We start from the raw sequence: 19,221 nt of genomic DNA, 5'->3' as shown, positions 1-19,221 counted from the left end.
TTTCGTGGACCGATCAGCCTTTTTAAAAAAAACTTAAGTCACTTCCACAATCGATATTGTTTTGCCCTAATTTGACCTCAGATTTGACTTTCTCATTATACCAATTCTGAACATATTCTTGAAAATTTTCAAAACCTAGAAACTCGAATACAATTAAAGACGAAAAAAGTCAGCGCCACAAAAACTGAGACAGAGTTAGGTGAGTAAATGAGCTACTACTGTACAGTAACGGCTATAGCGAACATAGTAATATATGTATTCTTATAGAGCTGTCACTACACTGTTTCTACACACACACACAAAAAAGAACAAAACCATTGGTTCCTTTGGGCAGCAGCAGCTGTTTCCTTTCATTTAATTAGCTCCATTGGCAGCTGAATAAGCGCATGAAGATGTCTTTAGGCAGAAAAAATTACATTTCCCAAGGAGGCAATGCATGGCCAGACTTTTTGTTTAATTTTCAGTTTGTTTTATCTCTATATGCATGCATGCATGCAGAAAGATTATTTCTGGTGTGGTTGGTACTGTTGGGACAGTTGAGAGAGCGCAGCTTGCTTTGTATTTATTGCTACTTCTACTGGTCTTTTTTTGACTCGACTCCTTTTGGTTTATCCCCATGGGAATCGTTGCTGCATTTAGTCGGGAGCAGAGTCACGATCGGAGTTACAACAACAATAATAACATACCCAGTATGATCCCATAAATGAAAACTACAGAGAAATCAGAGACGGATCCAAGATTTTAATACCATGAGTGCACCACCGACCGAGTTTAACATTAACTTGATGCTCGTTATAATGTCAAGTGATGTGAAATATTTTAGTAATTTATGACTTATTATTCATTTATACATTAACCAAAGTGTATACTATTCGAATTTTAACTTGCTATAGGCAAAATACTCGAGTAATTCTGGCTGATAAGTGATGATAGCTTGTGAGCACAAAAATTTCTGTTTCCTGAACTATCTCCCCATTTAGAAAAAATATAGGTTTACCTTTTATTTGTTTTACAAAATAACATTTTTTTCTTCATTTAAACGTTTAATTAAATATATAAGGTAAATATATGACTAGGTGAATTAACTTAATATAATTTCTCTTCATATTGATTGTTCTTTATCTCAAGATAAATTACCTCAGAATTCTTGCAGTATCTAACTTGGTCTTCCAGTATGTGTTATGGTTCCACAACATAGAAATCTGGGTATCCCAATTCTCAATAGAGGAGTCATACTTGACTGACAAAATAAAAGAAAATTGAAGACGAAAACAGTAACAAGGAAACAAAAATACATAGTGCCTGTTAGACCATCAAAATGTAGACTTGAAACTTGAAAAAATCACTGTTAGGAAAACACCAAGTGCACTTTTTTAAGCACAAGCTCGCAAGTGGACTTAAATGAAGAAAGGTGCAAATGAAAAAAGAATTAATATAACTACATGTAATGCAAGGAGAAATAACTATAAACACAAAAACAATTATATGGAAAAATGAACTGACAAAACTACAGTTAAGTGAAATATATGAAGTAAATATTGTATAAATAGTTGAATAATCAATTTAAATTTCCGATTCAGGTTTGGTTACTGGTGTTCTTAAGTTAACCTTCTATATTCCTAGTGTAGCCACTATTCTAAAGAACATGCGTCATTCCTTTTCCAGTTTTAACTATTTTTTGGTCAGAACAGTTTTATAATGAGCTACACGCATTAGCACCTTGGTGCATGTACTGAAGCACCATCTAAATTGGCAAAGCAACTCAGCTGTGTTGCACCTAACTTCACTACTTCAGTACATGAGAACAACACCAGAGTATGAGAATAATGACATTCACGGCATCTTCCCCTCTTTAAGTCTTTCAGAAAGGCAGTGCTGTCGTGCTGATGCTTCTCAAAGTCCATGGTTGCAACTTGCAAGTATATAAACAAGAAAAGAAAGCGACATATATTAAAGCACTGGTTGTTCTGCATGTCATATATGAGACAAGTATTAAAAATCTCTAACGTAAATTAATGAGTCACCAGAGGCTGTAAGGAATCAACAATGGTATACTTATTCGTGCTAACACTTCTGCTACTGTAATAGGACATAATGAAAGCCAAAAAAAGAAATACATGTATGTGTGTCTATATACAAACAAGCAAAGAAACGAATTGTTAGAAGTGAAACTAATCTCAGTGAACAAGGAACATACAACAGGAGTTACAGAACTGCCCTAACACCGCCTTTACCACCCTCAGGAATCAATACATCAAAATCACTTACAGTCCATTCAGCAGTAGCCCCTTGGCTGCTAACATATATTTCTGTACCAACATTAAGTGAAGACCACACACGCTTTGCCGGTTTGGTTCCTGGATCCTGTGTACGTAAGATTAGAAGGTATCAGTCGCCTGTCTGTATATCTAAAATTGATTATCTACAAACTGCACCAGTGATATATCTGCCATTAATCTATACGTATACAGATATACTCCACGGACCATTTTAAGCAAAACTGACTTGCCCATAAAGGTAAGCAAACACGAAACTAGAGGCAGGGTTGACTAATTAGCTCACAAGTACTAAATTAAAAAAATACTAAATCTTAAATAAATTTTAAATCTGAATCAACATACTTTCTTGTTATCAAGCAATACATCTGTCACACGCCCCTGTAGTTTTCACACTACATAGACTGAGATACTAAAAAGGAAGTAATAAGCTAACAGGTTTCTGAAAAATTAAGGTACAGTAGAACCGTGTTGATCATGGAAAACCTTTTATGCTTGCATCTTAGATTCCTAGTTTCCCACAAAGAAAATCAAAGAAGGAAATTGTTGGAGCCCCAAAATAATAGGAAAATGAGCAACACAAGCAATTGATTCCAGAGCACCTAAGTGAAAGCATTGGACTCAGCAACAACACCACAAAGAAAAGAAAAGGAAAAGAACACCCCTTTCCGCAAAATCCACAAACCAGATTATGCAAGAATTAAGATTACCTGGTAAAAGTATAACCGATTAGATAAAGCTCCTACATCAAGCTCCCAACTCCTAGCATCCCCAATCCAGCCCTCTCCTTTTTTTGAAGGATAACCGTGCACAGCCCACTCAGGATGTGGCAGTATTTGCACCAATTCTTGAGCTTGTGGATTGCTGTACGGGTCACATATATCATATGGTTTCTCTAAATAATTTGCATTTCCAGGAGCACAATAGAGATGATAAGCAGAGTAAGGGAACCGAGAAGTATCATTTCTGTATATTATTTCCCCATTAGGGCTAACGTGGTAGGGTGGACAGGACACAAGGTTATCAGGACGACACCAACTCGAGGTTGCTGGATTGATAATCATCTCACTGTATCTCGTCACATCTGTTAAAACATCTCCATCACATGGATCTCCATTATTTTTCCAACAGCTTCCAATGTCGAGAAGATAAAACTGGCTATTGGAGCCTCCTCCTTGTCTAACTTCAAGTGTCAACTTTACCTTGAAGTTGGGTGACTCTGGAAGCTGCAAGGGAAAAAGAAAAAAAGAATTTGCTTAGATATGAACTTACAGCTCTTTATCCTTTCTGAAAGTGAGAAAAAATCACATCACGACACTGATACCCAGTCTTTAAGAGTCATCCCGTGATGATGATCAAATTCACTATATACACTTGGTGCGCAAGTTTCATATCACTAAAATCCTACATTTATAGAATAAGAACTTCCATAGGGAACAAAGCTGTACTCACAAACCTTTCTCATTATTCCACGGCCACTATAGTGATATCCTCCATTAAACCCTTCTGCTGCATCTGCTCTTAGATACAACATAAGCCATGGATACTTGAATGATGTCGTCAATTTGTTTGAGACAATCCAACTACCTGTGCTTAAATTCTTTTGCCATGAAACAGAGAAAAAAGATTTTCCATCTAGACCGGCAGTTAAATTGGCGTCAAGGTCATATGTTCCATAGAAACCTCCAATCAAAGATGCATGCTTCCCGTAGACTATCCTTGAGTAGTTATGGTAGACAAGTGGCTGATTCATGCAGCCCTCTCCAAAACATGGAAAATTTCTACCAGTCACTATCTTAGAAACTTTCCGACCATTTTCGGGACAAAGAGTCGTGTTCTTGTCAAAATTTCCATTTTTGAGCATTATCATCCAATGATACCATGGCTCAGTGGAATCATGCCCTTCACAAAGTGAACCAAGATACCGCTCCTTTTCCGCAGCATAAAGATCAGGATCCGTGTAAGCTTTATAATTCCCATCTGGAAATCTATCTCCAACTCCTAATCTATTGTCTACTTCTGTCACTTTATGGTGTACTTTACAAGTGCTTCGTTTCCGAAGAAGTGGACCGCCCGGAATATCTTGGTCACCTCACCATAAAAACCAAACCCAGTAAGAGTGGGCGGATCATAAAGTTGGTCTATACTAGCATTTACACAAGGCAATTAAGTCAATGATTCATGTAAATGAGTTCATCAAACAATATTCATTCCAAATCTTTCTGCTTTTTCTTCACCTTGAGAATCAGATTGTATATAACAAAAGAACTACCTTAGGAAAGAAAGGGAAGAACAGAGAAGGATATATGCTTCAAAAAAAAATTAGACTGTAAAGCTCGAACATAGTAGCAATGATGGTTAGTTTATAAGGAAAACTAAATCAGGTTCAGTTCTTTTCAAGACTCACGTGGCAATGGGGTGGGTGCGGGGTTTTAACCCACAAAATTTCAACCCGCCCCGCCCCGCATAGCATGTTCACTTGCATCCACCCGCCCCACAACTGCACCAACATCCACCCGCCCCGCTCCGTTTTTTATTTTTTTATTTTTTTTTTACTTTGAATTCTCTGCTCAAGCTTTTTAATTTAGTTAATTATATTTACTTTCATTAAACTAATTTATTTTCCTTTTTCTTTGGTATTTTTCAAATGGAATGTTTCTTTTGGGATTTCAAATCTGGGTAACATTTAAGACTAAGACATTTTGGTTGCTTCAGTTGTGTCTTGTTGAAAAATATGCTTTTGAGCTATTAGGAGTTTAACACAAAAAAAAAAAAAAAACAGAAAATAATTAATGTAAATGAATTACAAAGAATTTTGTGAAGACAGAATTCAATCACTTGCAAAGCTGTAATTTAATCACCAGCAGTGAAGACAGAAGAAGACATTGTAATTGAGATATTTTACATTAATACAACCATAGGTTTGTGTAGAATAGATTCATCTCTTTCTTAATTTTGTGTCAGGATTTGAACCCGCAACCGCAATTTTTTTTTGTAAAAGTCAACCCGCCCCGCAACCGCACAGGCCCAAAACCGCCCCGCAACCGCATAGGTTCAAACCCACCCCGCCCCGCCTCGCCCCGCCCCATTGTCATCCCTATTTTCAACCACAGTGATGGCAACAGTGAAGCTATGACAACTAGTAATAGCTTGGGACAGTGAATGGACAACTATGAAAGCTTCTTGAGCGCTGATGAATGACAACTTAAAGCTGCAGTACAATGCTCATTCAAGTTTGGATAAAATAACATCAGACTTTGTTTTACTATAAGATGCCACAACAAGAGAAAAAATCAAATATTGGCTAGTTCTTTTCCTCAATAATTTCTGGCACTGGATTCGACCTCATGGCTCATGCAGAATAAACAGTGCGAAAACAAAGAAGGGGAACATTTTAGTCGGAGATTCCCAGGAATAAATGGTCCGTCTTGCTACAAATTACTGTTCCAAAGGTTGATATTTCCTTGGTCCTTTTTCATCTGGCTCTAGAGCAGATCGAGTTTCTGCTAGACTGATCAACAAATTCACCTATCTATAAGCCAACTAAGTAGTACCTTTGACAAGTTTGGAAATTCCACAGTACTTGAAACACAATGATGAAGAAACGCATAGTCATAGCTATCAGCAGGCAATGTGTAACCTTGTAAACAAACGAACTATTCAAGTAACAGTCAAGATTTAGTAAAGTCAGTTTTTCTTCCATACAAATGGTAGTCTTGATATTAAAGAAATACTATGTGTCTAAGTATTAACTACAAAAACCCTCAACTCCATCAACTATATTCAGATATATGTCTGACAACATCAGAAATTATCATTAAACCAACTTAGATATCAACTTCTGTATCAGCCATGCTACCAATCTAGTAAATTAAGACCAACTTCATGACGTAATACAACATCAACCTCATACAAGTTCATGAAAAATGCTGAATGCATTTCGTTTAGAGTACACTACAAATTCAAGATTTTGCTTTCAAACATATTCCCATGGTTTACCAGGTAATCAATAAATTATAGACTCACACGCCTTATGCATGATATATTACGTTTCTCCACCACTTCAAAGACAACACAGCAAGATCTTCTAAACATTGATTAGGACTTTTCTACTATCATATGAATCAACATCAAGATGCTTCAATCAACTCATTTTTTTTCAAGGGTGCTTAGGAGCTACAAAAAAATAACTACTAATAATATCAAATATCAAGTTATACTATTTTCCCAAATGCAACTCCATACCTATAGATACATGCTCCCCCCTCCCCCCCTCCCCCCCTTTTTTTTGATAACCGAGGTGTCTGGGCTAGCTTGCGCGCACGTTGACCAATTCCACAGAGTATTGGGTACCTCCTACCTCCCACTAGCAGCATGCACCAGATAACTCTATACATGCTTTCTTCTATGTTTCCGAGTTTCTGATTTCTCATATTTACCTCGGAGATATCAGTAAATTATTAAATTTTGTGAACTCTCCCGTCTAAAAACTTAAATTGCCAAGGAAGCGACACTTTGATTCTTTTTACTGGACCAAGCACATGAAGAAATCTTTGTTGATGGGTGGGCATGAGAGTCTAACCCAGATTCTCTACCACAATATTTAAGCACCCAGACTTAACGGTCATTCGGTCAATGAGTGGATAAACGCGACGGGAGACTAGAGTTAAAATCCTAAGAAAGACTCACAGTGGACACAATTACTCAATATAGGATGTAGCAAGTACTTGATGAATAGTTGAGGTGGTAAGTTGACTAAGACACTACATGTTTACCGTGAAAATGGTAACAACAATTAAATTTGTAAATGGGATTCTAAAAATACGTGATCTATTCTCGAGCTAGTTGTTAGAGCAGTTGATGCTGAGAATGTGAAGTTTAATGATGAGATGCAAGCTTAAAACGAGGCAGTAATCAAACCTAGGGGCCTGTTGCCCGGATGTAGGACTGGTCGATGGGGACCTCGGGGTCAATGTCTAAGTCGAGCTCGAGCTATCGGGGGCAATCGGGAATGTGATAACAATTAAGTTATGATCAAGAAAAGCTCTATATAGCTAATACCAAGCGATAAACAAAGAACAACTAAGAAGGCAATAAAAGCTAAATGGCCTCGAGCCAGTGAGGGCAAGCAAGTTAGAAAGGAGAAAGAGAGAGAAGATATTATTGCACTTGAGTAGAATGGTTGGAGCTCTGCCTTTATAGGGTGTTAGCGACTCCCCTTTTATAGAAAGGAGGAAGCCCAAACTTAGTACAAGATACGTTGCGTGATAAAAGAAATGGGATGGGACAACCCGCTAGCTTTACGATGCACGCGCGGGCTGATATCGAGCCGCTTGAATAGACCTGATTAACCCCGGGTGCATTCCTCTAAAGATTTCTGCATTTGTCGGGGCTTTGGTCGACATTATCCTTGGCAGGGTACTGGCCGATCTTGAGGGAAGTGACTGGCTCGAGATCCCGGGATCACCCTTCGAGGCATTTTGTCGAGGAGAAATCGGCCTCCCAGATTTCACCGTGCACAGATAGTCTCCGCGTTTCTTAGAGGGAAGTGATAAGAAATGATTTTGACACCCCACTTCTCGATCTCCCATAACGACGTCGCGCTAACGGCACAGCCCTCTTTTTACAGGTGTCGAGGCGCTTCGCCTTTCCGCTTCTCCAGGATCACCCGAAATGTCGCGACTCTTCGATCTTCGTTGCTATCGGTTCAGCTTCTATGAACACATTAATTGCACCTGCTGTTACGCTTTTCGAGGGCGGCAATGGTGTCGTCGGTTACTTTGCCCTCCCTATAAATGGGGCTTTTCATGGTTGGCTTTTTATTCAAACTTACTTTGATACCCATCTTTTCTTCCTTTCCTGCTTGCCATCTCGTCATGTTTGAGGCCCGTAGTCTCAAAATATTACGCCATGTGCACCTTGGCCAACTCTCGATCCTCTTTTGGTTGGGTGAAGTTGTGCCGCTGTGGTGTTGTTGTTGTTGTTGTTATTGCAGTCACCGTTGGCCCGGGATGATGAGGCAGAGGACCGATTTCCTCCTGACCCCGGGGATACTTTGGATTATGCACTGCTGCTCAAGAGGGGGCTCGGATTATACATCGCTGCTCATCCTCCTCCCTCGGCTCGGCGTGTTACACCCCTTTTAGATTCCCGGAGGGTGCATCGGCAGTCTCTGCCGGCTATTGCCTTCCGGGCCGAGGCAACGTCTCAAGAAGTGGCTTCAAAATGGCAGTACTACCGGAGTTCGTACTAGCCAAATTTTTCACCCAACCACTTCTTGCGTTCTTCCGGCTTCTACTTCGTCATTTTGCTCTTCTCCCCCGCCTTCCTTTTCCATACCCTCCCTTTTGAAGATGCCATTCTGGGAGGATTAGGATGAAGTCCCCGAGGGGATCGGACTTGGAAGATATTGTATTTGAGGTCATATGCCTGATAGGATGATGACGGAGACGCAGCATGAATAGGCTAAGTCCCTAGGCTCTTGCTGTATGCATATCATTTGTACTTCTTTATTTTTACGTAAGGATCCCCTGTGGGCTTTTTGTAATCATATGTAATGTAATCATATGTAAGGACCCCCCGAGGGTCGTTGTAAGCGAACACTTGTATAAATACAAAAATATTTTCTTGATTCCTTCCTTCGACACTTGCTGTATCTCTTTATATTTTTGGCAGCTTCGAATGCATGATCTTGTTTTGTCACCTGTGGTACTGGCCTTGGGCGCGAGTATTCTTCCCGGCCTTTGGTTGATGAAACGGCTTCGTGTGGGGTCCTTCGTGATTTCTCGAACTGGACACGAATTAGGCCAATAACCTCGGGCCGTCGGGACCCTTTCTCTGCGTGAAAGCGTGGATAATATCTTCGGGCCTCATAATAGCCTTCGAGAAGAGACTTGCCTGAGGACTCGCGGTCTCGGGACGCCGGTGACTTCCTGGAGGCGATCTCTGAATGGAGGCCTGGCCGTGCTTCGGGCCACCCTGGTCATTATTCGGAACCTGTTTCACACGGGTATTTGTTAGAGACGCCCATTTCTTCATAAACTAGCCTTCTTTGGCGGAGGTCTTTTGAAGCTGTACGCTACTCTTGTGTTGGTGAAGGCATTGTTGGCCTGCTGGAGCACTGTCTTGCTATGACGGAGGTCTTCGGGGTTGAGCATTACCTCAAAACCGGAGGCGGTGCCGATGGTTGGTGCTTTTGGTTGGTGTTGGATCATTCCTGCCCTTCTCGCATGTAATCGTGAGGCTGCTTCCGCTTCCCGGGGGTCCTCGGGGTTTGCTGTTTTCATGGTGCCGGTGGGTCATGCCCTTAGCGGTTGTTTATTCGGGGAAGGGCAGAGGCCGCGTACGGCGATAAATGAGATGTGCGCTTCATAATCATGAAGGAGCTTTTATCGGGGCGAGACGGGCCTATGCTTCTGAGGAGAGTGCATCATTCGAGCCTGGCGTTCCTGGAGTCCTTGGTTCCGGAGCAGCGGTTCCTTTGGGCTAACAAGGGTTGGGCCACCAGGAGGGTGCTCGGTCGCCGAGTAGGTTTGCCGATTTCACTTCGTGGTAAGTTACAGCATGATTCCTCCGTATCTCAGGTCTTTCCTTTCTTATCGGATTTTCCCTCCGTAAGACTCCGACAGACCCAGGCTTTGAGTTGCTCCGTCAAGGGGCTATACTTCGGGGGGCCCTGGATGAGGATAGGCCTCTTAGGCTTCTTGGCGAGGGGAAGGAGGGGTCGAGTCGGTGTACTGGCGGTTCGGGACATATCAGAGCTCGCATTACAGAAGTCTTTTGATGAGGCAGGAGCCTTCTTGTGGTAGGCGTTTCGCCTTTTCGACCTTTGAGTTTAGGCTTTGCTTATTTTTTAGCTGCAGAAGAAAAAAAAAAGCGAAGGCTTAGGAGTACCTTAGAGGCGGAGCCGATCGAGCTAGGAATGCCTAAAGTATCAAATGCAGGCTTGAGCTTCGATCTGAGTGGACATGATTGTGAAGTTGTAGCTTGATTCCTCAAAAGTCCGGATTGAGAATAACCGGTGTCCGTACTGGTATAGTACTAAGCTGGACCGAGGATGATGAAGGAGTGGCGACTCGTCGCCGATAATCGAGTCGGGTTGGAGTGGGCCTTCGAGGGATACGTTCGTCATAGATCTTTGGGACAGGCGCTTGAAGAGACCCGCGCCAAGGGTTCCATCCTTCTAAAAGGATTTGCTTGAGCGAAGGTGGTCGAGTGTGATGCTCGGTTGCTTATTGTCGATGCCTCAGAGAGCGAGGCTGGGGCTGGTAGGCCGTAACCCTTTGGGGTAGAGCCATTTTGTATTTGCTGTTTATAGAGCATGCTTGTAGACGGAGAGCGCACCTTTTATGCATATATAAAATGAGGGAAATTTTAAAGTTTTACCTTCTTTGTATCTCTTCCCGTATTGCTTTTGACCAGGCGGGCTGGCTTCCGTGTTTTGGCGGGATCCTCGTAGGTCTGGAGCTGATCAGGCAGGCCCGGAGGCTTTTAAGTGCGACCCTTGACGCAAGCAGGCGTTGGGGCCTCTATGTTTTGCCCAGCTGTTTTAGGCTCAGTCTCCGAGTCAGGCCTTGACTCGAGCTTGCCCGACCTTCAATCTTTTGTGCCCGTTCGGGCAGACAGTGATTGTTCTCGTTTCTTGCCCTTGGGTATTTCGTTGTTTCAGCTATTTTGGGTCCAGTCTCCGAGTCGCGTTGCGATTCGAGCTTTAATTGACCCTTAAGTTCTTTCCTGCCTGCATGGCCGACAATGGCCTTTTGTGTTTCGGGTCGAAGTGACCTTACAGGCGCGTGGCTCGGAGGCTCACTCGGCTGGCGACAGTGGCATTTATGCCGTGCCCTTAGGCATATTGCAGTTTACTTATTTCGGGTCCAGTCTCCGAGTCGAGTTGCGACTCGAGCTTTAATTGACCCTTAAGTACTTTCGATTTTCAGACCGACGATAGTGCCTCTTACACTGTTTTGGCCGTTGAGAGCTTTTAATATGTGGCCTGGATGCTTGCATAGTTAACTATTTTGGATCCGGTCTCCGAATCGGGTTACGATTCGAGCTCATTTTAATCCTCAAGTTGTCAATTTTCAAGTTGGCGACAATGACTCTTACGTTGTTTGGTTGTAAAGACCTTTTAGGGTGCGGCCCGGAGGCTCGTTTGGCTGGCGACAATGGCTCTTACGTTGTTTTGCACGTGGGCTTTTTGTAGGTTTTGTTTTCCGCTCGTTAAGGTCTTTTGAAATAGTGTTGCCTGACCCGTCGTCGGTTCTGGAAGAACCTCGATTTCAAGTCGTTATCGGCGATGTTTTGAGCACCTCGGAAGGTTCATAGCTCGTAGGCTGAGTAGGTCGAAGCTTTGTGATTTGGAGCTGACATGGTCGAAGCTCGTTTTTGCCTGTTGAGGGAAGCCTGTTTTAACCGGTTCTTTCCGAAGTATATTCGAAGTAGTGGCCTGCGATTTTATTTAGCGACGGTCGGGCATCCCGAGTCGCGTTAATTTGGTTGTATCAGCCGTTTTGACCGTAGTCATATGTGTTTTGACGAAGCCATTTTTGATCCCGAGTGATAGTTTAGGCGTCTACACCGAGGGTATGCCTTTTCGGGACTCTTACAAATGCGACGTATAGCCTAAACTTCGGGATTTTGAATTTCATGCATGTTGGGGTCTTACAGTTTGTCATGCCTGTTGAAGTCTTACAGTTTGTCATGCCTATTGAGGTCTTACAGTTTGACATGCCTATTGAGATCTTACAGTTTGTGTTGCTTTGTAGAATAGATCTGGTTACACCGAGTCTGCCCGCTCGGGGTCTTACAGTTTCAGGTTTCCTAGTGCATGGCGATTAGCGATAGTCTCCGAGTTATTGAGTTTGCTTGGGCTCGAAGGCCGTCATTTGTAAGCTCGGAGTTACCTTGTTGGGGCTTTGTGAGCCCGGAGTTCCGACCCTGGGGTCATGCGGGTGCCAAATTGTTGACGTTAAGTCTCCGAGCGTTTCGGGATGCATCCGGTGAAGGGGTTCCTGCCGGGAATACACTGCGATATCCTCGTTTGGAGAATGAGATGCTGAAAGATATTTTTCGATCCATTGTCGTAATATATATTGTTGTGTTGAGTCGACCTATATCGGGTCGAAGTCGATCGCTCGGAGATTTGCCTTGCCTGAAGTTTTTTTGTGATTTCAGAGCTTCGATCCGGAGGCCGTCGGAGCGTTTGAACTGCTGGCGTCCGTTCCCGAGTTTTCGGGACGTTTCTGGTGAAAGAATTTGTTACCCTACTCTAAGAAGGAGTTCCCTCTCCCTTTTTTGACAAAAAGGTATTTTTTGATTGCTCGATACAATAGTACATGCTTTTGCCGACGGGGCCTGATGATATCGGTCGTTCGGTACGATGCATTGTTTTCCTATAAGAACCCCATTTGGCGTTTTTCAAAACTCCTACGAGCGGGCAGCTTTCTGGGGGGAATGCCCCTCGCTTATTCAAAATTCAGCCGCAGGGAAAGTCTTGAATATTTTTGCGGAGTTCCCTCTTAGGCGGCTCGCATACGTTGCCTCGTTAAAAACATTGCCGGTAAAAACCCTTCTTCTGGGATAAAAACTCGGCGAAGGAAAAGAGTGCAACGGGTGTGCCTTTGGAGCCTTGAGGTCTTGCGATAGCACTAGCGTTCTGGCAGCTCCGATTGGGTGCCTGCACGAAGGTTAATTCCAAATTCGAAGTAAAAGAAAAAAGGGAATAACCGTACCTTGAAATGAGATATGCTGGTGATGCCTTGGGATCGGTCCATTATAACTGCCCGGGGGCGGAGATGCGGCATGGATCTCTACTTTGTTTTGTCAAGCTCGACCGGGGGCGAGACCCGATTTGCCCGTTGTTTTATTCGGGGGCGGAGGCATGAGCGTTGGTACCACGTCGTGTATAGCGAACATTTCCCTTGCCGCATGTTGTTCCCCGTAAACGGTTTTGATCTCGTCCTTTGTCGGGAATTTTATCACCTGGTGGAGGGTGGATGGTACTGCTCTCGTGCAGTGTATCCATGACTGCCCAAATAAGGAGTTATACCTCATATCTCCCTCGATGACATGGAATTTGGTGTCTTGGGTTGTGCCGGCCACGGTAACCGGAAGGACGATTTGTCCTTTCGTCGTTTCGCTCGCCATGTTGAATCCATTGAGGACCCGAGTGGCGGGCACAATTTGTTCGAGCAATCCGAGCTGTTCTATCACCCTCGACCTGATAATATTGGTCGAGCTACCTGGATCCACGAGTACACGTTTTATCTGAAAAGAATTCACAAGAAAGGAGATTACCAGGGCGTCGTTGTGGGGTTGAGACAGGGCCTCGGTGTCCTCTTCGCTGAACGTGAGGGCGTCTTCGGGGATATATCCCCGAGTCCGTTTTTCTCTGGTGATGGATATTTTTTTTCTTCTCATTACGGGTTCCTGCGGGGCATCGGCGCCCCCCATGATCATATGGATGACGTGTTGCGGCTTGTTTACCTCGATTTTCTTGGTTACCTCCGGAACTGATTTTTGGCCCGATCGCTGAGGAATTCCCGAAGGTGTCCTTTGTTGAGCAGTCGAGCCACTTCTTCTCGTAGTTGGTGGTAATCCTCGGTCATGTGACCGTGCGTGCTGTGGAAATCGCACACTAAGTTGTAATTTCTCTGCAAAGTGTCTGATTGTATCGGTTTGGGCCACTTGGCGTCTCTGATTTTGCTGACAGCGAACACGATGTCTGATACATCGACGCTGAAGTTGTATTCCGATAAATGGGGCGCGTTTGTTGGTGCGATGTTTCGATCGAACCTGGTTCTGTTGACAAGCCCTCGAGGGTCCTGTCCTCGATCTATCCTCCGATCATTGCCAGGTAGGTTGCGCCTTGGGGCGTTCCTTTTGTCTTCGAGGTATGGCTGGTACCTTTCTTTGTTTGGTTTCGATTCTTTTACCAGGAGTCTGTTTGGGTACACTGAGCCCGAAGGGGCTCCCAGTTGGTCATCCTCGGCCCTGATCTTTGACTGGTATCGGTTGTGGACGTTCGACCAGGTCACGGTCGGATATTCGATCAGGTTCTGCTTCAGCTGTTTTGAAGCCACCGAGCTTCGTTCGTTCAGGCCTTGGGTGAAGGCCTGAACTGCCCAGTTGTCGGAGACTGGCGGTAGCTCCATCCGTTCCATCTGGAAGCAGGACATGAATTCCCGCAGCGTCTCGTTCTCTCTTTGCTTGATTTTGAAAACATCAGACTTCCTCGTTGCTACCTTGATGGCTCCAGCATGTGCTTTTACGAAGGAGTCTGCTAACATGGCGAATGAATCTATGGAGTTGGGAGCCAAGTTGTGATACCACATCATGGCCCCCTTCGAAAGCGTTTCTCCGAATTTTTTCAGCAATACGGACTCGATCTCGTCATTCTTTATATCGTTGCCTTTTACTGCGCATGTATAGGCATTAACGTGTTTGTTGGGGTCGGTGGTACCGTTGTACTTAGGGAGTTCCGGCATTCTGAACTTTTTAGGAATGGGCTTTGGGGCCGCTTCCTCGGGGAACGGCCTCTGTATGAACTTCTTCGAATCCAAACCTTTCAGGATCGGGGGTACTCCCGGGATCTGATCTACCCTAGAGTTGTAGGTCTCGACCTTTTTATCGTCGGCTGCAATCATTTTCTCACCTGATTCGATCCTTTTGGTGAGGTCCTCGAGCATCTTCACTATGGCAGGGTCAGCCACTAACCCGTTATTGCTTGACCTTTCGGGTACTTGCTCAGCGGGGGGAGCTGTCTCTGGTGCCGCTGTGCTGAGAGTCTTCGGATGGCTTCGCAACTGGGCAATGGCCAGTTGTTGTGCCTGCAACATTTCAAAAATAACATGAAGAGTAACTTCCTGTTCTTTTCGGGCCGGGGTTTTTTGAGCTTCTTGTTGGTCGTTGTGCCGTATGCTCCTGTCGGTGTGAGAAGTTTCGTCGACTTGTTGTGTGTCCTGTGAATCCGCGTCCGCTAGAATCGGGATTCTGTGGTGGTGCTCCAGCAGCCGGGACCAGTGTTTTGGAAAGCGTTAAGCGCAAAAAAGTGACGAGGCCTCGCTTCACCAAAGCGAGAAGCGAAGCGCGCGCTTTTTTCATGTGAAGTGCAATTTAACACATAAATAAATAAATAAAAATAAGCATAGATAAATGGCTAAGAACTCATTAAAAATAACATATTAAGCAAATGTTTCAATTCTTGAATCAAGAAGCAAATAATAGATACTAAAACTAGATAGTGAATAATCCTTAAAAGTCATAACATATTAAGCAAATGCAAAACAAAATCACAAAAACAGAAAACAGAGCATAGTTTTAGGGCACAAAAATAGAGAAACCAGAAAACAGAGCATAGTTTTAGGGCACAAAAACAAAGCAATAAACCAGAAAACAGAGCATCGTTTTAGGACACAAAATCAGCACTTAAAAAAGTGAAAAAAATTGAAAGAAGAAGAGAAAAATAGGGCAGAAGAACAGACATAAATTAGATGTGTAGAACAGAGCAATAGAAAGTGAAAAAAATAGAAAGAAAAAGAGAAAAAAGGAGTCGAGAAGAAGAAGAAGAAGAAGAAGAAGAGAAGAAGAACAGAAGAAACAGAGAAAAAAGGAGCCGAACAGAAGAAGAAGAGAAGCCGAACAGAAGAAGAAGAGAGAAGAAGAAACTTACAGAGAACTGGAGAAGAAGCGGTAGTTGGAGCAGCAGAAGAGCGTATGTTTATTTGTTAACAGATGGTTTATTTGACAAAAAATTTTAAAAAAACCCTAGTAGATGCCTTCACATCGCTTAAGCACACTTTTTTGCGCTTTTTCAATCGAGGCGCTTCTCACTTAAGCGGTTAAAGCGTGTGCTTTTTAAATGTGAGTCGCTTTTGGGGCAGAAAAGCGATAGCCCAGCGCCTCGCGTCGATTCAGCGCTTAAAGCGAGCGCTTTTAATAACACTGGCCGGGACAGCCACGCCATTTTCCCCGTGGTTTTCGAGGTTGTCGTTCTCGACTCTGTTTACCGAGCCAAACATTTCGACCTGAAATCAAAGGGTCTTGGACAAGAAAAAGTGTGAGAGATAATGTGCGTTTGTGCACTGAAACCAACAAGAAAATAATCACTATTATTTTTAGCCCCACGGTGGGCGCCAAAATGTTTACTGTGAAAATGGTAACAACAATTAAATTTGTAAATGGGATTCTAAAAATACGTGATTTATTCTCGAGCTAGTTGTTAGAGCAGTTGATGTTGAGAATGTGAAGTTTAACGATGAGATGCAAGCTTAAAACGAGGCAGTAATCAAACCGAGGGGCATGTTGCCCGGATGTAGGACTGGTCGATGGGGACCTCGGGGTCAATGTCTAAGTCGAGCTCGAGCTATCGGGGGCAATCGGGAATGGGATAACAATTAAGTTATGATCAAGAAAAGCTCTATATAGCCAATACCAAGCGATAGACAAAGAACAAGAAAGAAGGCAATAAAAGCTAAATGGCCTCGAGCCAGTGAGGGCAAGCGAGTTAGAGAGGAGAAAGAGAGAGAAGATATTATTGTACTTGAGTAGAATGGTTGGAGCTCTGCCTTTACAGGATGTTAGCGACTCCCCTTTTATAGAAAGGAGGAAGCCCAAACTTAGTACAAGATACGTTGCGTGATAAAAGAAATGGGATGGGACAACCCGCTAGCTTTACGATGAACGCGCGGGCTGATATCGAGCCGCTTGAATAGACCTGATCGAGCCCGGGTGCCTTCCTCGGAAGATTTATGCGTTTGACGGGGCTGCGGTCGATATTATCCTTGGCAGGGTACCGGCCGATCTTGAGGGAAGTGACTGGCTCGAGATCCCGGGCTTCCGGGATCACCCTTCGAGGCATTTTGTCGAGGAGAAATCGGCCTCCCAGATTTCACCGTGCACACTACAGTTATTTAAAAAATTATAGAATTATATTAACTACCTCGTAACCTTGGAGCAACGGTAAAGTTGTCTCCGTGTGACCTATATGTCACGGGTTCGAGCCTGAAAGTAGTCACTAATGCTTGCATTAGGGTAGACTATTTACGTCACGCCCCTAGGGGGTGTTGCCCTTCCCCGACCCCTCTATTTAAAAACTTATAAACTTTTAGATAGTATGACATTTGTAGTTATCAGGTCAACAATATGATATAACAGTAAATAACTAGCTAGTGTAAACCTGTGAGAGAAGGAGAACAGTGAAGATCAGCACAGTCAGCAAGTCTGGGGCTGCCCATAAGGGGAGCTTCATTTCCAACTTCATTGCAGAAATTCCAAGCTTCCAATGCAAATCTGGCATTTGGGTTTCTCATACCAGGGTCACCAATTGCAGAAACATAGGAATCTTGGATTGTTAAGGACGCTGCTGCATCACAAATATGAAGGAGCAGAGTAAAAAGTAAAGTTGAATAGAAAAAACCCATGAGATTGTATTGTCAGATCAAAAACAGCAAGAACTATGAATTTATTATGCTAAGTGTTGTTTCATTTTCATTTTCATTTTCATTTTCAGTGATTGATGATCGACGAACAAAATAGACTTCCCTTTTGAGTCACTACTGATTTTGCCGTCCAAGCTAAGAGTTCGATAGAAAATTCCAATTTAGAGGAAAACTATGTATTGTTAAGCTATTTTACTTTATGCCCCTCACGACTTTAATTATCACATACTCCGTACACTTTAATTTATTGATAAATTCTGATTTTAATATTTGTGATATATGATTCAATATATTTTATCTTCAACTTTCAAATGTGTATATTTAGAGCCGTATGGACATAAGAAATTTTTTCATTTTTTACAAAAAGTTTTTTTTTTCGAAATCAGGGTTTGTTCATAAATTTTTCAATTTTCACTAAGAAGATGCATTTTAGAAATTTTCGCAAATTTGAAAAATTCAAAAAAGCTATTTTTCAAAATTTTCACTCACAAAACTTTAAAAACAACCCAAAATTATGTTAATGTCCAAACACAACTCTAAGAACCCATTTGGCCATAGATTTTGCCAAAATATATTTGGGATTTTTTTGGCAAATACATGTTTGGCCATAGATTTTATCCATATTTTGCCATATTCCCAAAACCCAAATCTCAAAACCAGCTCTGGCCCAAAATATTACTATTAATTTTTTTTTAAAATTGCCCCAAACTTTTGTATTTTATAAAATAGCCCACCATTTATTATTTTGTAATAATGTTGCTTCGTTTTTTCGGTCATCTGATAGTGTATTATGTAGTTCATTAAAAAAAGAATTGTACCAAACTTATTCATGTTTAGGACTATGGTTTGTGAGAATGATAATGAAGGTACTGTTGGGTATTTGTGATAGTTTTTAGAACTTGTGGTATAAGTCATATTTCATGTTTTTTCAACAAAAAAAAAAGTGAAATATGTTTTGAAAACTAATGTCCAAACACATTTTCATCTTCAAACCAAACTTCACCCAAATCAGATTTTTCAAAATAAATTTGGGAATCTATGGCCAAACGCTGGCTAAATTTCAAATACCATTTTCACTTGACAAAAATTTTCACCATGTTTTGGAATTTTACAATTCTTATGTCCAAACGCCCACTTAGTTCTTTCATGTAGTAAACATATGCGGATTCAGGATTTAAAGTATATGGATTTAATCTTTAATTTTTTTTTAGCTTCGAACCCATTATAATTTTAAAGTTATATCAGCTATTTATTACAATTCTGATGAATGGTAATTATATGGTAATTATAAAATTAAAATAACTCAAAGAACAAAAGTGGAATTTTATCTTTTGCAAAATATCGAGGAATTAGACTGTCGAATTGTCTATCTACTGTCAATCTCATTAATGAAAAATCAGTTTTACCTAATGTTGTAAGTACATAGGTACTACCTATATGATAGATTATTTAGGCAAATATATCCTACTGTTCCTTTTTTTTTTTTGGAAAAGGCTCAAATTCACTCG

The 19,221-nt window shown here is 42.2% G+C and overlaps 1 protein-coding gene across 2 annotated transcripts; it reads right to left on the bottom strand.

The window, feature by feature from the left end:
- Positions 1-1,992: 1,992 nt before the first annotated feature.
- Positions 1,993-17,876, bottom strand: LOC104223409 (uncharacterized). Of its 2 annotated transcripts, none has more exons than XM_009774842.2 (4): positions 17,452-17,876; positions 3,733-4,358; positions 2,987-3,502; positions 1,993-2,364 (listed from the first exon to the last, which is right to left on the bottom strand). In XM_009774842.2, exons 1-4 carry the CDS (start codon positions 17,693-17,695, stop codon positions 2,206-2,208), a joined length of 1,545 nt encoding a protein of 514 aa, XP_009773144.1. In that variant the 5' UTR covers positions 17,696-17,876; the 3' UTR covers positions 1,993-2,205. The 2 variants fall into 2 exon arrangements, with proteins under 2 accessions (XP_009773144.1, XP_009773143.1); XM_009774841.2 differs by having other exon boundaries at positions 3,733-4,367; positions 17,452-17,863.
- Positions 17,877-19,221: the final 1,345 nt, after the last annotated feature.

This window comes from Nicotiana sylvestris, chromosome 3, assembly GCF_000393655.2.
Source record: "Nicotiana sylvestris chromosome 3, ASM39365v2, whole genome shotgun sequence".
Lineage (NCBI taxonomy): Eukaryota > Viridiplantae > Streptophyta > Magnoliopsida > Solanales > Solanaceae > Nicotiana > Nicotiana sylvestris.
This window is presented reverse-complemented; position numbering and strand designations above follow the sequence as displayed.